The sequence below is a fragment of the Oryctolagus cuniculus genome, chromosome 17, assembly GCF_051225735.1.
Source record: "Oryctolagus cuniculus isolate XC-2025 breed Fujian yellow rabbit chromosome 17, ASM5122573v1, whole genome shotgun sequence".
Classification (NCBI taxonomy): Eukaryota; Metazoa; Chordata; class Mammalia; order Lagomorpha; family Leporidae; genus Oryctolagus; species Oryctolagus cuniculus.
Genome location: NC_142883.1, coordinates 48,379,383 through 48,400,710, shown reverse-complemented (window position 1 = coordinate 48,400,710; position 21,328 = coordinate 48,379,383). Strand labels below are relative to the sequence as shown.

Sequence of the window (21,328 nt, the reverse complement as noted above, 5' to 3'; positions counted from 1 at the left end):
TAAGTCTCAGCTGAACGGAGGCTGCTCAAATCACTGACAATTACTGTGCTAGGAAGTTCCTGTCTTTTAACGTGTTACTGACAAAGTTCCCAAGGGTAGGGTTGTGCCCTCCAGTTCTCTGTGAGCCCCGTGGCTGCAAGCCTCCTCACGTGGTGCTGTGCTTTCAGGAACTGGTAGATCTTGTTACAGCAAAACTGAGTACACACGCCAAACACTGTGCACAGCTTTCAGGAGCTGTCAGCTGCCCCAAGGATGCTGTCATCGTTACCTAGCCTCTGCTGCTTCAACAGCACCCGCCGCCTTTACAAAGCTTTTTCCCAGTGATGAATTCATTTTTATCCCCAGGCTTTGCAGGTGGGTTGTTTCCCCAGCTATACATTTGAAAGATTCAAATCATGGGAAGTAATTTGCCCAAGATCACAAAAGCAAGTTCCAGCAGGTACTTCAACACTTGTTCCTTGCTTTCAAAAAAGTTTTTAAAAGATTTACTTTATTTATTTATTGAAAGGCAAAATTACAGAGAGAGGAAAGACAGAGAAATCTTCCATCCATCCATTGGTTCACTCCCCAAATGGCTGCAACAGCCAGGGCTAAGTCAGGCCACAGCCAGGAGCCTGAGACTCCATCCAAGCACTTGGCCATCTTCCACTGCTTTCCCAGGCGCATTAGCAGGGAGCTGGACTGGAAGAGGAGCAGCCAGGACCAGAAAACTGGCTCTCATATGGGACACTAGCATCGCAGGCAGCGGCTTAACTCGCAGTGCCACAGTGCTGTCCCCGCCTTCGAATTTCTCAAGAAAAATAAATATATACGGTTACTTTCCTTTTTTTTTTTTTTTTAAGATTTTACTTATTTATTTGATAGGTAGAGTTACAGATAGTGAGAGGGAGAGACAAAGGTTTTCCATCCACTGGTTCACTCCCCAAACAGCCACAGCAGCTAGAGCTGGACTGATCCAAAGCCAGGCTCCTTCTCGGGTTTTCCCTTGCGGGTGCAGGGGCTCAAGCACTTGGGCCATCCTCCACCACTTTCCCAGGCTATTGGCAGAGAGCTGGATCGGAAGAGGAGCAGCCCGAACTAGAGCCGGCACACATATAGGCACTGCAGAGGGAGGACTAACCTACTGCGCCACAGGGCTGGCCCCCAGGGTTACTTCTAAATCTGAATCCAAGCAGTGCAAAGAAAAGCATACATAAGAACACGGTCATTTGGGAGTCAAAGGAGGACAGGAAGAGGGCGCGTAGGTTCACGAAGAATCCTTGAAGAATGAACCAGGAACTGAGAGAGCCAGTGCAGGGTGGAAACAAATCAGCGAACAGCAGGGGGCCCAGCCTCATGCCTACAGAGGCCAAGCACACAGCACCAGTGCGTGAAACACTCCAGGTGCGAAGAGCAGGGCACTGTGGAAACTTCAGTGACTCCAGGGAACTTTGATCAATTCATGCCCAAATAGGTTTAGCATCTGATTTTTGAAGAGAAGCAGAAAATGGAGATTTTATGTGAAATGTTTAGGGCTTTTTTACTATTGTGATTAGTTTGTTTAAACATCAATGACTCATTAAAAAAAAAATTCAACACTTTTCAAGCCAAAGTAACACAACTACAAGCCAGGTAACATGCAATCTCCACCCAACCCAGCCGGCCCCTTGCAAAGAAGTTTCAACGCTGAGGACACAAAATATGTTATTTATTGTCAATTTCTGCAAAGACACATTTAAGCAACAAAATATACATTTGTCAACCTTTTAGAATTTGTTTTATACATTAACAAATACAATGTGCTACCATAGCAATAAATTAAATGTACACTATTTACATTACATAGGCAGTCGGGGTCTACAGATCACCTCCTCGCTAAGAGGAAAGAGAGGAAAGTCACAGGGGTCATCACTTCCAAGCTGTGGGTCTCGGGCTCTCTCACATGGAGGCATCGCTCCACACTTGGGCATCGCCGCTGCCCGGGACCTGGGGCAGTCGGCACGCATGCTGGGGAGCAGGAAGGGGGATCCCCATTCCGAGCAGAAATGTCACAAACACAAAGACAATGGCAGTTGGTGTCCAGTCTTCCAGGCAAACACCCTCTCCCAGGGCTGGTAAGGCACAGGACAGAGCCCGTGGGCCCCGCAGCCTCCCCCCAGGCAGACTCCCCCAGGGCAGCCTCTGCTGCCCTTTGCCCTCACCATGGCCCTAACAGGGGTTTGTTGCCTTCCTCCCAAAGGGGCCCAGGGCCTGGCTGAGAGGAGGGGAACACGGGATCAGAGTGAGCAAGGGCTGGTGGCAAAACAGGTCCCGGGCGTGGTAGGACACTCTCGCCACCCCCTAGCCGGCTGCAGGGACAACCTGGCCAACTTTACAAAGGGTGGCTCAACCTTTGATAGTGGCAGCTGGCAGCTGAGGGAGGGTTATTTTTTGGCGGGGGGTGGGGGGGTGGTGGTGTAGGTCTCAAGCTGGCCCTGCTGGCCACCTGCTTTCTGTTGACTTAGAAATGAAGGAGAAAGGTAGTGTCTGGGTCGGCAGCTCCCAGGGCAGCAGGGAGAGAGGCTGCTAACCCAGGTCATGAACCGCCTTCATGTAAGAGTCAGGGAGGAGGGACGAGTGTTCTTTCACCACTTGCCTTCTTAACTGAGAAAGGGCGATGCCAAGGGCTGGCTAGTGCGCCCTTGCACATGGAGCACTCCCAGTCACACGCAATGCTTGCTGTTTGCTATGGCCCTCCCTGGAAAATCCAACACGATATCCTTCCCGGAACAAGAGAGCAGACACGGAGCCCACAGCAGCCTCCCAGCTCCACCAGCTGCCCCAAAACCAGGGGCTCCAGGAAACGGTGGAGGTGGCACGCAGGGAGGACCCTGGGTTGTGGTTGCTTCCCCTCCGTGGGACTGAAGCCTCTCATCTGGGTGATGACGGTTGGATGAGATGCTGGACGGGCTGGAAGCCCCAGGCATAGTGCTGACGCCCACAGAGCAGAACCACAGGAGTTTTTTTGAGAAACACTGTCGTCCATTCATGAGCACAGACACGCCCTCTTGCGTGTGTGGCTGCAGGCACCACTGCCCCAGGTGCCTGACAAGGGTGTTTCTCCCCGGAGTCAGGCAGGCTCAGGAAGCAGCCCGCCCAGCAGCAGGGGTAACCCCTGGCTGAATCTGGTTCCCAGGGCCAGGAGCCTGGACAAATCTTTGAGCCCAAGACTGAGTGCAGTCATTGTGGATCAAAGCGGATGGCAGGAGACTGGGGGGGGGGGGGGGGCAGCCTCAGCACAGTGGGGACACTGGGCTCACCCTTGCTCTGCTCCCCCATCTAGGAACTGGGCCCCAGGTGAACCCATGGGGTGGACTCTCTGGAGGTGGTAAGCCGTGACTGGGGGGGGGGGCATTCCAGGGCCCACCCAGAGCACCCCAATAGCAAACCAGAGCCACATGGCAGGGCTGTGCTGCTCGGGGCACACCTGAGACTAGACACTAGACACGGAGCAGGGACAACCTGGAAACCTCAGAGGACCCCAGACTACGAGCAACACAGCAGCAGCACCAAGCAACTGTAAATCCTAGCCACTCACGGAGGCAGGTGAGCGGGGACCCTGGCTTGCTTTAAAGAAATGCAGATGGACCTATCCTTGTCCTTCAGGAACCTGGCCAACAAGAGGCTGCCACCTCGTTCACTCCAGCAGGGGGCGCTGCTGCACTGACTTTTCCTGAAGGCTAACCCGCTCCTCTGTTAACTGGAGTCAATCTTACCCCACCTAGCAGCCAATGGTATCCACGAATTCCCTGTGACTGGGGATGAAGGATCACAGTTTTGCTCTGTAGTGAGAACTAACAGCAAAAGCGATGGGGAAATCATTACAATTTCTTCCCATCCCCCAAAAGTCTCCCACTTCAATGCTTTAACTTAGAAACAGGTCCAGCTCCCTGTGCAGCCCTGCACTTGCTTGGGAATCCTCTTCGTCTGCCCATTAATGCTGCAGCCCAGCTGGCATCAACACAGCAGCCCGGGACCACTCCATGCCAGAGACCCTGAGCGCACTTCCAGCTGCAGCCCTGCCACAGAGCTGGTGGTCAGAACCCTGCCCAACCACCACCCCACCCCCCGCAAAGGCCACCCTGAGGGCAGGACTCCCACAGCTGGAGTAGGGATGGACAGGCATGGCAGCTGGCAGCACCCCCCTCCCCGACGCTAAGCACACAGACTACTGAGGGGTACTGCGCTCCCACCCCCCACCCAGTCCTGACCAGACCTGCCGCGTCTGAGACACAGGTTGAAATAACTGTGTCTTCCCTGAACTTCCAGCCAGCGGAGACCTGGATCCCAGCCCAGCCCTCGGGCCCTGAGCTTCTCTCCAACCAACAAACGCCCCAGCGCTGGCACTGGTTCCTTTGCTTTCCCTGAGTTCCCTCTTGCTCCTAGCTTCCCACCGGTTCATGAGGAAAACACCTGCCCACTGGGAGAGATGGCCAGGGGCTGCATGAAAGCAGGCCCGACTGCAAGTTCTCCCCGCAAGCAAGGACCTGTGTGCCCCTGGCCCCAGATGCACTCAGCTCCACCCCCAAGCTTCCACCCCCCAAGCCCAGCTCAAGGTCACACTGGCCTGACCTGCACATGAGGAACAAGTCCTTAGCCCTGAGGCAGACAAATGCTCTAGAACTCCAGAGATACATGAGCAACAGAGCTCCCTGTTAGCAGGACAGCCTTGAGATGCTCTGAATCCTGGCTCCTGGAAGAGCGGCCCCTCCACTTACACAAGTGCATCCACGGTGGCAAAGCCCCTGCCTGCCACATGGAGAGAGGCATCGCCCTGGGCCAGCAGACAGCGGCCCGCACCAGGGCACTCCAGTCTGCTGACGGCCACTGCTCCCCACCTCACCGAGCTCTCCGCCTCTGGCACAGATGGGCTCCCCGGCCTCTGGCTGAGCCCCTGGGACCCCCAGCCCCACTCTGCCCACTTCTCTTTTCCTCTGCAGACAGAACAAGATGACGAATGACCCAGACGGACATCACACCGGGAGGTCAGGATTAGGGGGCCTTGTCCGGAGACGGGAAGGAGCTTGCAAGGTGTGCTGGCGAAGGGACCGGCAAGGCTGCGGCCGGGTGGGGACACTGGGACTGACGGTTGGTCTGGTGGCCAGGTAGCCAGTGGGGCAGCAGGCCTGTGACAGTCAGGGTAGTGGACGGCACCCCCAAAACTGCTGGAATCGGAGCCTTCACTGGGATACAATCCGGGCTTCCCTGCAGGAGGCAAGGAGGAAGGAGATGAGGACCACCAAAGACAAGAAGGGCCCAAATGCAAGGGGGCCAAGTTCACACAGCCAAGGTCAGGCTTCAACATGACTCAGCAGCCAGAGAGGCACCTGAGGCCAGCATGAGAGCAGCAGCGAGGTCAGTGTGTCCACTGTGTCCTTGGGTTCTGCATAAACTGGCCTACGGTGGGCTCAACTGTACCTGCCCTCGGTTCTACCTCTAACTTGTGCCCCTGTGAGCCCCAGGAGGGAGGGAGGCTGGGGCTCCACCTGCAGAAGCCCAGGCTTCAATGGCCACAAGAGCACCCATGCCTGCTTAGGCTGAACCGCAGACGCTGCATCTGAAGGCAGGAGCAGGAGGGGCCCCCGGGCCTGCCCCTCCCAGCGTTCCCCGGGCAGGAGCCTCTCTTGGCTCTTGGGGTGCGGGACACATCCTAGCCTAGAGACACAGAGGGAAGGGGCAGCAAGGGGGCGCCTGAGAAGCCCACCCTGCCAGGAAGGAAGCAGATCCCACATCCCCTCGGGTGGTCCTCCCCGTCGGTCCCTTCCTCCCCGTCCAGCCCCACCCCTGTGCTGTAGGAGCAAGGCCGCCACTGTGTGCACCTCCCCCACTGATGGGACCTCTCCAACCCCTCTGCAGGGGTACAGCCACTGCCCCCTGACCTTGAAGGACACACGCCCCTTCCTCCTGCCACTGAGAGACGCTCTCCACCCACCTTGGACAGGCGAAGGCCTGCTCCTTCACATCAGTGACCCTGTGTCAGAAAAATCCACAAGAGAACTTTAAGCAGCCAGACAACACAACCCCTCCAGCTCTCAACAATCGGGTGGGCTCAGGGAGGGATCCGGGGCCCAGGAGCCAACAGAGCACGACTTAGATCAGGTCAAGGCTGTGTCCAAGGCCGCAGCTGTAATGTGGGATGTGAGGCAATGGTGGCCACCTGGGGACCCACACGCCACCCGGGACCTGACCAGAGCTCTCCCTGCTGCTGTCCCAGGGCCCTGTCCCTCTAGCCCGCGGGTCAGAGCCTGGCTCTGGGACACAGCGGGACGTGGGCCATAGGAGGCCACTCGGCGTGCTGCCCTCATGCCCCACACCCTTACCGCACTGGAGCTGGCGTGGCTGAGCTTATCAAAGCGGAATTTCAGGTTAGATCTCGGGGAGTTTCTGCTTTTGGCATCTAAGGAAAGAAGAATGCACAGGACAAGATGGGGGAGCTGTCGGGGGTCGGGAGAAAGGGCCGCTCCCCCCACGCAGTGCTCCAGCCGACTCAGACCCATTCAGCACAGCCATGTCTCACGCTTCCAGAAATGTGGGGGTCTGACTGTTAGACAGGGGCCGTTTATTAACTCGAAATCCTATAAGCTTAAGGATAAGTTACATCCCATAGAAGTAGCAGATACTGAAATTCATCACTCCCTGGTTGTATCATTTTGCTTTGAGGGGCAGATAGAGAGCGCGCCCATCTGCTGGTTCACTCCTCAAATGCTCACCGTGGCTGGGGACAGGCCATGGCTGAGGCTGGGAACCAGGAACTCAATCCAGGTCTCCCACGGCGATGGCACTGACTCGACAACTTGAACCCTCACCAGTGCCTCCAGGGCCTGTGTTAGCAGGAAGCTCAGGAGCCAGAGCCTGGCCCTCCTCGGTGCAACACAGGCATCGTAATCACCAGATGCCCCAGCTGCTTCACTGTGTTTGACTGTCCGCGGCTGTCTGTGCCTGTGCACGACGCCTCTCCCCGACCCCCAGCTCCTCCTCGGGGCACCTGTAGCTGGAGAGGAGCCAGGACAGGAGCACTGATGGGAAGCCAGCAAATGCTACACGTCACGGCTTGGCTTCTAGACCTAAGTCACTAACAGGGAAAACAATGTGGATGGAACTGGAAGATGTGCTGTGTCTGCAGCCGCTACGTTGTAAACGGCACAAAAGCACTGAGTAAGCAGTCTTCCGCTGGTGAGAACTACTCCCCAGCCCGGAGGAGAAGGGGCGGGGGCTCGCTGGCAAGTGAGCGAAGCAAAAAGCACTCGCGGCGGGGAGGGTCTGACGCAGCACATAAGGCACCAGTTAGGACGCCCATGTCAGAGTGCCTGGGCTCCACAACCACCCCGGATCCTGACTCCAGCTTCCTGCTAATGCAGACGCTGGGGGCAGCAGGTGATGGCTCACGAAACTGGGTCCTGTACCCACATGAGACCTGGATTGAATTCCTGGCTCCTGGCTTCAGCATTGGCCATAGTGGGCATTTGTGAAGCAAATCAGCCAATGGGAGTGCACTCCCTCTCTCTCTATTTCTGCCTCTCAAATAAATTTTTAAAAAATAAAAATAAAAGAGTAAAATACTTGGGAACATAAAAGACACCAATCGGCATTCATGTTGGAACTGCACTTACTCCTCTTCTGAAACCTTAAGCTGGTTACAGATTACAAAGCTTAAGCAAATATCAATAAAAGCTTTATGTGAAAATCAACTGGACAAATGGGATTTAGGACAAAGAATGTTGTATATCCTATCATTATTTGTAAACAGGATGCTTCAGACCCATTATAGCAGTAAAACTTACAATAAATGTGTGTGCCTGTATGTGTGTCTATGTGTGTAAGTCCATTTGTGTGTCCCTGTGTTTCTGTGTCTATGCGTCCATGTGTGTCTCTTTGTGTCCGTGTGTCTGTGTGTGGGTGTCCCTGTGTCTATGTGTCTGTGTGTGGTGGGACAATCAGTCGTCAAACATCCACCTACAGAAGCTGCCCGATTTGCTGGTTTTCTCTGCTGGAGGGAATCCGCAGCTCAGACAGCCCAGCTGGAGGCCACTTCAAGTCAAGGGGCTCCCCCAGCACCACAAGCACCTCTGTGTGCCTCTGCCAACCCCTCGTGGGCCCAGGAAGCCCAAGTTCAGGCATCGCAGACTATGGCACCGTCAAGACTCAGCCCAGCAGCCTGGAACAGGTTCCCAGACCACTCCTCCAGCCCAGTCAAGACCACCCGGATCCTGCCGAGACCCAGCACAGCTTGCATGGGGTCAAGCGCTGTGTGGAGGGAGGGGCACAGGCAGAGCCACCAAGGTGTGGTGTGATGAGGACTGGGTAGAAGCCATGCCGGGTCCCCTTCTGCCCTGGGGACCGGCCGCAGGTGGCTGACTCTTGCTAAGCCTCCCTTTACTCAAAATCTTACTTATTTTTATATTTATTTCGCACCAAATAGGAGCCAGGCTTGGCAACATAGCCTCATCCATCCCTTCATTATTTAACTAAACCTTATTTAAAAAACCACACACGCAGGGACTTTGCATCGTTACATTATCATTTACAGATGGGGAAACTGAGGCTTAGGGAAGGGGAACTGTCAGTGCCACAGGAAGAATCAGGACCCAGCTCTGCCACTGCCAGGCCACGGCAGGGGGTGGGCAAGAGGAACCCACGACCTGCTCCTGGAGCTGGCAGGCGCTGATGCACAGGATCCTCTGCATCTGATCCATCCACATCCCCTCTCCCCTCCCACAACCAACAGCCAACAGCCTGCAGTGGCGAGAAGCCAGAGGCAATCTGCCTGCAATCGCTGTGTTCCTGTCGTCCAGACCAGAGCTGCTTGGCATCCTGGTACTGGGGATGGGTAATTCTGGGCTTGGAAAAGGACCGTCCTACACACTGTTAAGACCCCTCCCACGGCCACGAAAACTGAACGTGGCTCCAGACATCGCTGAAGGTGCTCTCCCCCGGGCAGGGGGAGGGGGTACTGTCATGGCTAGAACCACCATCATCCTCCTTGCTCTATCCCAGGTACCCAGCACATTTAGGTGGACAGTTCTTCCTCTCTCTCTCTCTGAAGCACCATCACTGGCTCTTCCCACAGCCAGCCCTGGGAACGGACACTGCTATTCCTTCCCCTCCACTTTCTGTTTGGACAAACGGAGGCTCCAAGGCTCCATCCTTCGTCCACTGTCACGGCGCCAGCAGCAGCCGACCCAGCGTTTAGGTGCAGGTTCCAGACCCATGCTTGTCCCCCACTCTGCCATCCTTCTAGAAGGCAGAGACCAGGGCCTTGACTCCTGAGGGCCCACAGCCCCCGCCCACAGTGCCGATCACCCAGGGCCACTCAGATGGCACTTGGAGCTGGCCCTTCACTCCCCACCCCCAGAGCAGGTGCCTCCTCCTCTGCCCGTCTGCCGGGAGCACAGAGGCTCCTGTGCTCTGAGCCCCCACCACAGAGCCTGCTGTAATCTCCTTCCCCCCAGTCCTGCAGCTCACTGATCCTCTCCAGGTCAGCAGCTGCAGCCTCCACAGTGCTCGTTCTCAGCCCCGGGTGGTACTTCTCTCTTTAAAACCCTTCGAGGGGCTGCCATTATGGCACAGTGGGTTAAGCCTCCACCTGCAACCCCGGCATCCCATATGAGTGCCTGTCCAAGTCCCAGCTGCTCCACCTCCTGTCCAGCTCCCTGCAAATGCTCTTGGGAAAGCAGAAGGTGATGGCTCAAGCACTGGGCCCCTACAGCCACATGGGAGACCTGGATGGAGTTCCAGGCCCCTGGCTTTGGCCTGATCCAGCCCTGACTGTTGCAGCCATTTGGGGAATGAACCAGGAGATAGAAACTCAGGGCCGGCGCTGTGGTTTAGTGGGTAAAGCCATCGCCTGCAGTGCTGGCATCCCATATGCATGCCAGTTCGAATCCTGGCTGCTCCACTTTCGATCCAGCTCTCTGCTATGGCCTGGGAAAGCAGCAGAAGATGGCCTAAGTCCTTGGGCCCCTGCACCCGCGTGGGAGACCCGGAAGAAGCTCCTGGCTCCTGGCTTTGGATTGGCCCTGCCCCAACTGTTGCGGCCATTTGGGGAGTGAACCAGCAGATGGAAGACCTCTCTGCCTCTGCCTCTCAGTAACTCTCCTTTCAAATACATAAATAAATCTAAAAAAAAAAAAAAGAAGAAGAAGAAGAAGACGACCCTGCAAAGACTTAGGGGCCCGTGCCTGTCACCAGCCTGTCCTCACTCTAGCCTCTCTTTCCTCTATCGCGCCTCCCCACGACTCCAGCAGCACTGGGCCACTTGCAGCTCCAGAACATTCTGGCCCACACTTCTTCCAAGCCTCTCCACAGGCTGTTCCCCTGCCTGCCCTCGTGCTGCCAGGATCATGGCTGTGGGGTGCATTGACGGGGTGCAGAGAGCGGACAGCACTGAGCCTTCTCACCACACGTCCCAGCTCGTCCACTGTGGGCTCTCCAGCGAATCAGTCAACACTCCGAGCTCAGCGTCCCCACACGTACGGAGAGGGCAAGAACGCAGGGCTCTTAAGTTCGAGGGACACCGGGAAGGGGCTGGCAGAGCTGAAAGACTTAACATCTTGGAACTGGAGCCAGCCCAGCCCACCCAGGGACAACTGCCCGAGAACAGAGGTCAGGGCCCCACCTCAGCCTCCTGGCCACATCGCGCAACCCCAGCCAGGCCACTGACCTGTGGGACTCCGGTTCATGATGATGGGGGTGGCAGCGGCGCCCAGGCTGGGGCTCTCGCTGCTCGGGGACGGGCTGTAGACAAACACCTCCTGCTTGAAAGGCGAGGCTGTGGATGGCTGGCTGCTCTGGGGAGAGAGGCTGGGTGAGCGAGGCCGGCCTGGCTGCAGCGAGCCCCACAGGGCAGCCGTGCCCGGGCAGGCCTGAGACAGGCCCCTGTGAGCCCAGAGCAGCTCCTGCCCCCCACGCCCCTCTGGGCCTGCTTTATCCTTCCTGCCGGCTCCAGCCTCGCCCTGCCCACGCCCAGCCCCATGGAGCCAGGGCCCTCTCCGCTCCAGCAGGGAGCACATGGTGGGGACAGCACTCCCTGCAGCTGTGGCACTCAGAGGGGGACCCCCAGAGGGCGGTGACAGCTGGCCTTCCCCCTCTTGCCTCCATCCACCATCGGAGGCTCCCTTGGTGCCCGGGGGCGCCTACCCCGCTGTCACACTCCTCCATGGCCTCGCCCTCGCCCGCTGCGCTGCTGAAGCTGCTGGTGCTGGAGGAGGAGCGGGAGATGCTGGCCCGGCCGTTCTCCTTCAACTTGACAAAGGGCCTGCGGGAAGGGAAGCCGGGCAAGGGTCACTTGCAGAGACCCCAGGCCCTCCCCAGAGCCTGGAGCCAGAGGGCTGAACGTGCCCACCTGCAGCTCCCCATGCCCCTGCCTGCTGTTCCAGAGGGTTCCAGAGCTGAGAGCCACTCACTGCAGCACGCTCTGGGCTCCAAAGGGCTACGCCAGCCTGCCCCTCGTTAGTTAAACGGGTGCCGTCCTGGCTGTGGGGCCACCTTAAGCCCCGGATGCCATCGTGCACAGTAAGCTTCAGTCCTAAGCCCAGCCTGGCTTGCTAGGAGTCAGGTGACCAAATGGCCCAAGCACAAGCCTCAGCTCCACCTCCACATACCAGGATTCGCTGCTCCCACTTCCCTACCCCCTGCAAGAGTATAACAGGAGCTGCTTCCCACACACGTGCACTCTCTCTCTCTCTACCTCTCTCTCAGAGCCTGCCTCTTTCCCACCCTCTCTCTCCCTCTCCCCCTCTAGTCTGTCGGGTTCCCCCCACCCGACAATAAACCTTCCCTCTAACCCGGCTGTGTGGTGTGTTTTTGGGTGGCCTTTCACCCCTCCCCCTCTTACTTCTCTTTGTTGGGGCAGATTTCCGGAGAGCTGGGGTTGGATGAGGTCTCAGACTTGATCTCCTGAGAAGAGTGGCCGCCATCCGGGGTCTTGGGGGTGCTGGACGCGCTGTCACTGGGGAAACAACACGGAGAGGAGTGAGGCCACGGAGCAAGACCCCAAGCCCCCCAGTCTGCACACCTGGCCCCTGGCAGCACGGTGGTATCAGGCTCCTTCCACAGCGAGGCCACTGGGACTTCCTCTCCCACCCAGGCAGACGGCAGGGGGTTCTGCTCCCAAAAGAAGGGGCCACTCGGGAGTCCTGGCTTGATGGTCTCCTGCCCAAGCCTCCTATCCCTCACCAAGCTGGCTGCCCCTCCTGGCCAGACCCCGGGTCAAGGAAGCCACCCGAGGAAGGGAGCAGGATCCTGCCCCACAGCAGGAGACCAGCCAACACACACGGACCCCTGGGCAGTGCCAGAAAGGCCACCCACCCCATGACCCAGCGTTGCTACAAGAGCTCCCTGGAGCCATGTGATGAGGCGGCCCTGAGAGCCACTCCTGGAGAAGGAACTCCTGGATCCCCCAGGGTACACTCAGGCCAGGGCTCCAAGCATTTCCTCCTCCTGTGGTTTTACAAAGAGCGTGCGCCAGGACCCGCCACTTCCCCTGTGCCAGCTCTGGGGTCCTCACAGCCAGGATCGTGCACAATGGTCCTCCACATACTTATTTCACAACAGTATCGCCGAGACACCACCTATGCACACACCATGCCCTGACCGGAAGTGGCCAATGCAGTGGCTTTTAGGATATGAGGTGCTTCAAAATGTTCATGGAAAAATAGAATCAAAGCATACTTCAGTGCAAAAGAATTTTTGAAATCTACGCACAGTTTTTTTCATAAGGCACGCTTTCCCATGACCTTTCGGATGACCCCTCGGGGTCACAAAGCTGGCAGCCTTTCCCACCATCTAGTTTTAGAACACACTTGGCGCTCCTGAAAGCAAGGCGGGGCCCACTGGCTGCCACACCCCTTTCATCCCCAACCCCTACTGCCTGTGACCACTAGTCCACATTCTGTCTCTATGGATCTGCCCAGGCCGAGCATTTCAGAGAAATGGAACCACACTTGATGGCCTGGATTCTCGCCCAGGCACGGTTTTCAAGGTTCATCTACACCCTAGCACGCTGCTGTCCTTCATTCCTTTTTATTGCAGGATGATACTGCGTGGCTAGACCCCGTTCTGTTTACCCATTCGTCAGCGATGGACGTCTGGGCTGCTTCCACTTGGGGCTGCCGCACGCAGGGCTGCCATGCACACGTGCGCACCAGTGCTTTTACATGGACATTTGTTTGCACTTTGCGTGGAACAACTGGGTAAGAGGGACTCCGTGTTTAGCCTTCTGAGGAGCTCCCAGGCTGTTCCCCAAAGCAGCCGCACCCTTGGGCCATCCCAGCAGCAAGAGAGGGCGGCTCCTGTGTGTGTGTCCTGATCCTCTCCAGCCCGTCTTTCTGTTTATTTGATTCACCTGGATGTGCCGCTGATGGGGCTGCTGACGACCTCCTAATCCCCAGCTCCAGCCTCTGGGCCCTGTGCTGGAATCCCCTGCACACCCGACAAGGACGCTGACTCCCTGCCTCCCGGGAATGTCCCCTGTTGGCTACAGAGGCCCCCACCTCTGCAGCCTCCCCCACCCCCTCCTTCTTCACGAGCTCTGCAGGCTCCGCTCACCCCTGGCTGCCAGGGCCAGACCTGCTCTCTCTGGGTGGCGAGATCTGTCGAGCCCTCTTTAACCAGCACCTTTCCACAATGATTGCCAGCATCTTTTTTTTTTTTTTTTTTTTGACAGGCAGAGTGGACAGTGAGAGAGAGAGACAGAGAGAAAGGTCTTCCTTTGCCGTTGGTTCACCCCCAAATGGCCGCTGCAGCCGGTGCACCGCACTGATCGGAAGCCAGGAGCCAGGTGCTTCTCCTGGTCTCCCATGCGGGTGCAGGGTCCAAGCACTTGGGCCATCCTCCACTGCCTTCCCGGGCCACAGCAGAGAGCTGGACTGGAAGAGGAGCAACCGGGACAGAATCCGGCGCCCCAACCGGGACTAGAACCCAGGATGCCGGCGCCACAGGCGGAGGATTAGCCTAGTGAGCTGCGGTGCTGGTCGCCAGCCTCTTTCCCTAGTCCGGGCCTCCCTCCCACACTCAGGACCTGCGACTCTGACCCTGTCTTGCACATGTCCACTGAGTGCACATGTCCACAGTCACAGGCGTGGGCTCCAGGGTTTCATACTCCTCTGCTGACCTGTCCCTTGTCCTGCATGCCCCAGCCCAGGGCACGAGACCACCACCCAGGGCCACAGGCCCACCTTCCCCTCACAGGACTGTGAGCTTCATATAAGGTGGGTGTGTGGATTTGCGGGCACTTATCCAAGTACTCAGCAATGTGCCCACACTTCATTCACCTGCTTGCTGAATTAAAGAACAAACGGGCTCAGGGATTAAAGGGTCAGAAAGCAATGAGTGAGCTCAGGTTAGGTATGATGTCATGTGACAGCACAGAACATTCTAGAAATCCAAAGGAAGACTCAATGAGCTCTGGCTGGCAGGCTCGGGGTAGGCTTCCATAAGTGCGGATGTTTGAGTGAGCACTGGGAAACAAGGCAAACAAAGGTCCAGGCTCTGTGTCTAGCCTGGGTCGAAACACCACAGGGACAACCCTGATCAGCCCCAGGCAGAGCCTGGCCAAACGGTCCTTGGTGGACAAAGAGCTGAGTGAGCGACAGGGGACACGCAGGTGCCTGGAGTGGAGGCTGGGACTGGAGCGAAGCTCTCCCAGGGCCGGGTGGGTGACAGCTGCAGTAGTGGGGAGGGCCCACAGCCGGGCCAGAGCTGGGGGCGCCGACAGTTACCATCGCGTCCGGCCATCCGCCGGGCCCTCGGAGCCCGTGTGCAGGCGGGGGAAGAGCCCGGACCGCCGCTTGATGGGGCTCCGCGACTGGTTCTTCGCCGTTGCCGCCACCACCGGAGGCTGCCGAGGAAATCACCAGAGTGAGTGTCGGTGCCCCAGTCCCCGGTCTCCTTCCCTTCCTCCCTGCCCTGGCCTACCTGGGGTCTGGAGGGGACCCAGGAACAGCAGGGGAGCTAGGAAGGCCGGGGTTACACCAGAGGGGCCGAGGCCGGGGCTCAGCCGGCTGCAGCCCCTTCGTGAGGCCCAGGTGAGTCCCCACCGACGGAAGAGCTGACTCGGGGCTCACGGACTGAGAACCACAAAGCGAGAGAGCCCGGAGCCACTTCTGGTGTCACCCATGTGGAAGTGGAAGACCAGAACCCAGAGCTCCTGGACCCAGGCAGGTGCCACAGAAACAGGACAGAAGAGCAGCCACACACAGGCCAGGTCCCCAGGCACCGCCACGCGGGGGCACCAGCCGGAAGGTTTCTGCCCCTCACAATCACCTGGTCTCACGGTGGGTGGGGAGCCATGGGGTGGTGGAAGTTTCAGTAAGGGGAGACAGGAGTCCACAGCCAATCTTTGGAGCCTGCCAGGCCTCTAAGCCAGGCCCCGTCCAGGTACTGTGCAACCCTGGGCCACAGTCTGTGGGCCTCAGTTTCCTTCCTGCTCAGCATGGACATAAAGGTCCTGTTCTGTGTCCTCCCAGGGGACCTCCTGGGAGGAACAAGGTAATGGCTACGGAAATATTTGATAAACAAAATGAAGTATGCAAGGTCATTTATAATATGAGTGGTGAGCATCCGTGTGAGTCTGTTCTGCTGTTTTTTTTAAAAAAGGAAAATCCTGGTCTGTACAAGGCCAAAGCCACACTGCTCTGTGAAAGGACCAGCCCCGTGGTCCCCACACCTCCCCAGCCCCCGGGGCGGCTCAGCCCTTCCTCGGGAGCTGTCCGTGCAGCAGTGACGGAGGGCATGACTCTGGGTCAGGCAGACCCCCACACACAACCCAGCCCTTGGGCTGAACTGGGGTCCTGCAGCCCTTTCGCCCGGACGTGAATGGAGCTCACATCAGTGCCTCCTTCGGGCAACCCACGGAGGAGCAGGGCAGATCCTGTCTGTGGGTTACAGAGCTCAGCACCACTCCCCAGCAAGCCGGGGTGGCCCTGCTGCTGCCGACAAACACACAGCACAGATGGCCCCCTCACAGCCAGGGGCAGGGACCTGCCCTCCCGGACACGCCAAGGACAGGATAACAAGAGGGCACCAAATCTGGACCCAGGTACCCCCAGGATGGGGGCGCTCCAAAAGGACCATTCTCACAGGGCAAGCAGCCCCAGTTTCCCGCCAGTGCCCAGCCCCAGTCACAGCTCCCTGTGCGCCCCACAAGCTGGCCCCAGCACCTGCCACACTCACCGAGAAGGTGGTCTTGGTGACCTCCATGTTGTTGTGGGCGATGCCCCCGCTGAGGCTGCCAGGGATCCCTCCTCCATGCAGCTTCCTCTGGCTGCCCACCACGGTCTCCATGGAGTGGCTGCGCACACGGATGGCCCTCTGCAGAGAGATGACCAGGATGACCCCACCCTGCGTGGGGTCTGCACACACGGTCCTCAGCAGGTGCCCGCACACACACACACGTGGTCAGGGAGGTCCATACGGTGGGGTTTCCTGTACTCTGTCCACGGCTAGAGATGAGGCGGGGCACCCTGCAGGGCAGCGAGCAGCTGGTGCCCAGCTCCACGAACAAGGGTCCCATTTATCCTGCAGGTGAAGTCTGGAGCCCAGCAAACCCGTGCAGCCCTGGTCCAGGTACCTACCTCTCTACACTACACCTTTCCCATCCGCACACTCCACACAGGATTGTGGTGGAGATTAAATAGTCGGGTGCCCAGAAAGTTATACTTCCTTCTCCAGGGGCATGGACTCCCCTCTGCCACCATCCCAGAGTGTGTGGACTGCACGTGCCTGCGGGGAACCCAGCTGGAAGCTCCTCCCCATCCGGGCATCAAGCCATGTGTGAGCCTCACCCAGGTTCGAGGGGCAGAAGACGTGCTTCCGTCACCCGCCTGTGGTCAGGCCCAGCAGGTGGAAGAGGGGCTGGCCGGCGGGGCAGGGTCTCAGAGGGCAGGAGCTGCTCTGGCCACACACAGCCTTGTGGCCATTTAGACCAGCGAAGAGCAAAGCGCCAGTGAGCACCCAGGAGAGAGCCAGGACGCTGAGGGGCCGGGCCCTGTGTGCAAGGATGAGCCAACAGTGGGAGGGTCCTGGGGGGTGAGCAGCACCCCGTCAGGCTGCTCTACAGGGCAGCGTTTGACAGGACCCCGGGGAACGTGCTCTCTGCAGCGCCAGGGGCCTTCAGAGATGACACAAGAGTTCCAAGAAGAAGAGGAGTTCCCTCCGGTGGCCCCAAATCCTTGCGTCACCCCACTGCATTCATTCATCCAGTCACCCGGTAACAGCCAGGCAGCACTGTGGTCCAAAGCACATCAGCTGCAGGCTCTCTGCTCCACCACCCATCAGCTGGGCCCCCTGGCCAGTGACTTAGCTCCTCTGCTACATGAGATGGCAGGGGCACGCCTGCACCCCAGGACTGATGTGAGAACATAAAGCCCTTAGAAGACAGCCCAGTGCATCCCAACTGCCCTGTAAATACGGCTTCTCTTAAGGTGCTCAATGAGCACCTGTGTGCTCTGTGCCAGGCACTGAGACACTGCACTCCGGACGCCAGAGAAAGTAGAAGATGCAGCCCCTCCCTCCAAGGAGTACCCAAGGCGTAGCCCTGAGACTGGGGCGATGCTACCAGACCCAGGCGCCCAGGGCTGCTCCCTCTGCACTCATTGGTTGTCCAGGGTTCCTGAGGGCAAAGACTCCACACACAGACATCATTAGGGGCTTGGCTTGCAGACAAGTACCGTCTTTTTTTTTTTTTTTTTTTTTTTTTTTTTTTTTTTTTTTTTGACAGGCAGAGTGGACAGTGAGAGAGAGAGACAGAGAGAAAGGTCTTCCTTTGCCGTTGGTTCACCCTCCAATGGCCGCTGCGGCCGGCACACCACGCACACCGCGCTCCTGATCCGATATCAGGAGCCAGGTGCTTCTCCTGGTCTCCCATGGGGTGCAGGGCCCAAGCACTTGGGCCATCCTCCACTGCACTTCCTGGCCACAGCAGAGAGCTGGCCTGGAAGAGGGGCAACCGGGACAGAATCTGGCGCCCCGACCGGGACTAGAACCCGGTGTGCCGGCGCCGCAAGGTGGAGGATTAGCCTAGTGAGCCGCAGCGCCGGCCACAAGTACCATCTTTACGCGCACACACACACATGCGTGCCTCACTCGCCGGGCCACAGGCTGGTCCAGTGTCTCCTCTTCCACTGCGGCAGGAGGCAGGAGGAAGTCGCGATCAGTCCAAGGCAGTAACCAAACACACCCCTTTGCTGGCAGGCCAGCAGGAACGGGCTGCACCTGAAGCCACAGCAGGCAGCCAGGCTGAGCGACAAAGCAGACAGTCTGGGGCCAGCAGCCTAGAAGACGCCGGACACTGCCGCCCACAGGGGCTGCAGCTCAGCTAGGCCTTCGCGTTCGGACCACAGCGTGAGCCAGTCAAGGTGAGGCGTTCTCAAAAACACGGGCAGACGGCCGAAGCCGTGCACCCTGCTCCGTCTCCACTGGACTTGGCTCACATCACAGAGACCAACACAGCCCACAGCTGCCCCCGTGGGAGGATGCGCCCAGGCAAGGGCCCAGGGAAGCAGCACGAAGCTGCTCCCCCCACCCAAGCAGCAGGCCTCCCAGGATCTCTGGGGATGCTCCGAGCTGGGGAACGGCCCCCTCCTGCCTGCCCCTCTCCCCTAAGGAGAGAAGCCGACTCAGGAAGGCCTTTTGTCAGCCTGACCTATTCCCTGAGTCCTACCAGCCTGGCACCCCACAGCACCAGGCCCCTAAGGGGACATCCGCACTCTCCCCTGCAGACCCCAGAACAGCGTCACCTAGCAACGGTTTTCCAGCTGCGACAGCCGTGCGTCCTTTGAGAGAGAGCAGGCAGGAAAAGCAACACAGCACGTGCAGATGTCCTCCCCAGGACCCTGACCTTCAGAGGAAAGGGTCTCTGTAGCCCCCCAAACGGGTTCAGATTGAAAAGAGAATTCAACTGGTTCCAGAAGGTCCCAGGGCCACACCAAAAAAGAAATAAATCGATAACAATAATAATTGTCGGAGGCTGACTCTGTCTTCCTGACCACCAGGGCTACTGCTATCAGGATCAGCGAGATAAGTCTGGGAGACGAGGGGCCGATGGGAACTCTGGGATGGACAGGAAGGGGTGACTCCTGGTTCTCCCCTTTGCTCCATGCGTGGACCTCACTGCAGTGGTGGCCCCCGAGGGAGGAGCTGTCACCAGGATGGCATGACCTGCCAACTAAAGGCCAGCTCTCCTCTGCTCTTAAGGACAGAAGGACAAAGAAGTGACAGTTACCTCTAAGCCTTGAAAAAATGTTTGATGTGGACAAAACTGGCAGTGACATGGTCTAAAGCATTTCACATTTCAGTCGGACATAGAACTGGAAAGATGCGCTGGCCTTAACCAGGCAGAGGATAAGGGGAGGGGAAAGATGAGGACGAGGGGCAGTGGAAGGGGAAGTGAAAGCAGGGGTCAGGAGGCCAAAGGCAGCCAGAGGTCTCCAAGGACTGGCTGGACCCCTCCCACGCAGCCCCAGGCACATCTCCGGCGAAGCCCATCCCCTCTGCTGGGGTCTTCCAGGGAAGCCTGTGCCAGCAGTGGACAGCCAGACCTGGGGGAAATTCCTCTGTGTGCTGAGCTGAAATCTGATCTTTCCACGACCTCGGAGTCCTGGACCAGTCTCTTCTCTGACACCACACGGCTGTCCCTTGCTGCCCACTCAGACACCCTGACATCACAGGATTGTCCTTGCTGGCCCCGGTCTGCCCCCCTCCCAGGTGGATCAGCTCTGGTCCCAGCTATCACCCAGGTCACTGTGGTTTCCCAGCCCTGGGCACACTCCCCACTGCTGACCCGCGAACGAGCTCCCTTAGGGGAGTAAACAGACACGGTGTCGCTTCCTTTGTTGCAGAAGGAGAAGTCTCTCCCCGCCAGCTGCACTCCTCACCTCCCTCTGCACGGGCTTTGCGCTGTTTCAACTCAACAAACCCAACTTGAGGGCCCTCGTCCATCTGGACAGAGCCAGCCACGGAGGCTGCGCCTTTGGAGGCGCTCACGTCCTGCCTGCCAACATGCATCCTCACTGGGGGTCTGTGGCCCTCCCACAGGCACATACAGGACCGATGCTGATGTCACCCTCGGACAGGACATGACTCTGACCTGTGTATGCGGCCGCACGGCTGAGTGAGGCCTGAGCTCTTGCTTGCTGGACGCTGTGCCCACATCACAGCTTCCTGTCCCAGGAGGGGGCTGGGGGATTCTCACAGGGTCCCTGCCAGCCCCCCCTCCCCCCACACACACACAGCTTGCCCTGCCCTGGCCGGGGACAGCTGCAGCCTCTCCTGTCACCAGGGGGCAGGTCAGAGCAACACATCACCCACTGCAGGCCCAGGGAGGCTGGGAGCCATGAACTGACAGCTCCTTGTTGCTGGGGCCCCAGTTCTGCCAGGGCTGGGTGGCGTCTTCCTCTCTGCTTCTCGCTTTTGTGTGATGAAGTCAGCGGTGAGCCGGGTTAGGACAATGCGCCACAAAACGTGGCACATGCGTGCTTGATGTCCAATCATGTGGGTACCTCCAGTATTGTTACTCTCACCAGCAGCTGGCGTCTGAGAGCAGCGGTCTGGGAATCATGACTCTCACGGGTGCGGGAGGCAGAGCCCCTCCATACAGGAGACCGCCCTCACGAGACCCCCAAGAATGTGGCCCTGTCTCAGTGGTGCCACAGACCACATTCATAGCGCTGCCTACACCCCTGCCTGTGCTGCCCACTGACGCCACAGGAACGTCTTAATTCTGCAGGGAGCTGTTGCTGCAAAAGCTTAGTGTCTCTATCACTAGAAACACACACACACACACACACACACACACACATTCTCATCCAAGTGAAAACGCAGACTTTGAGTGTTTGTAGAACCGAGGCCCAGGTTATGCCAGTCCTGGCTGTTCCACTTCCGATCCAGCTCCCTGCCAATGCACCTAGGAAAGCAGCAGAAGATGGCCCAAGTGCTTGGGCCCTGCAGCCACGTGGGAGACCCAGAAGAGCTCCTGGCTCCTGGCTTTGGCCTGGCCCAGCCCCACTGCGGTCATTTGGGGAGTGAACCAGAGGATGGAAGATCTGCCCCCACCTCAATTCCTCTCTCTCTGTCAGTCCGCCTGTCAAATCAATCAATTAGTCTTTGTGAAAGGGCGTGTAGAATGGCTGTCCCTGAGGAGCACCCCAAGCAGGCGTCAAGGAAGCAGCTCCAGACACCCACAGGCCAACGGCGCCATCTCGGGGGAGCGGAAGGAACTGAAGCAGGTGTGAAGTACCCTGGTGCTGGGAGGTGCCAGCTGGCACAGCCCACAGCCTGGAGGGTCCACCTTGGCAAGAGGTGTTCGCCCTCCAGG

The 21,328-nt window shown here is 58.3% G+C and overlaps 1 protein-coding gene across 8 annotated transcripts in view; it reads right to left on the bottom strand.

The window, feature by feature from the left end:
- Positions 1–1,666: 1,666 nt before the first annotated feature.
- Positions 1,667–21,328, bottom strand: part of RAP1GAP2 (RAP1 GTPase activating protein 2) — a 217,900-nt gene continuing 198,238 nt past the window's right edge. For 7 of the 8 annotated variants that reach the window (XM_051824520.3, XM_051824524.3, XM_051824523.3 and 4 more), the window contains 8 exons: positions 16,189–16,326; positions 14,736–14,854; positions 11,852–11,965; positions 11,155–11,272; positions 10,679–10,805; positions 6,339–6,415; positions 5,951–5,989; positions 1,667–5,223 (listed from right to left, as the gene is read on the bottom strand). In XM_051824520.3, coding sequence (XP_051680480.1) covers positions 5,981–5,989; positions 6,339–6,415; positions 10,679–10,805; positions 11,155–11,272; positions 11,852–11,965; positions 14,736–14,854; positions 16,189–16,326 — 702 coding nt within the window. In that variant the 3' untranslated portion in view covers positions 1,667–5,223; positions 5,951–5,980. The remainder of the gene's footprint in view (positions 5,224–5,950; positions 5,990–6,338; positions 6,416–10,678; positions 10,806–11,154; positions 11,273–11,851; positions 11,966–14,735; positions 14,855–16,188; positions 16,327–21,328) is intronic. The other variant, XR_016223931.1, reaches the window with a different exon arrangement.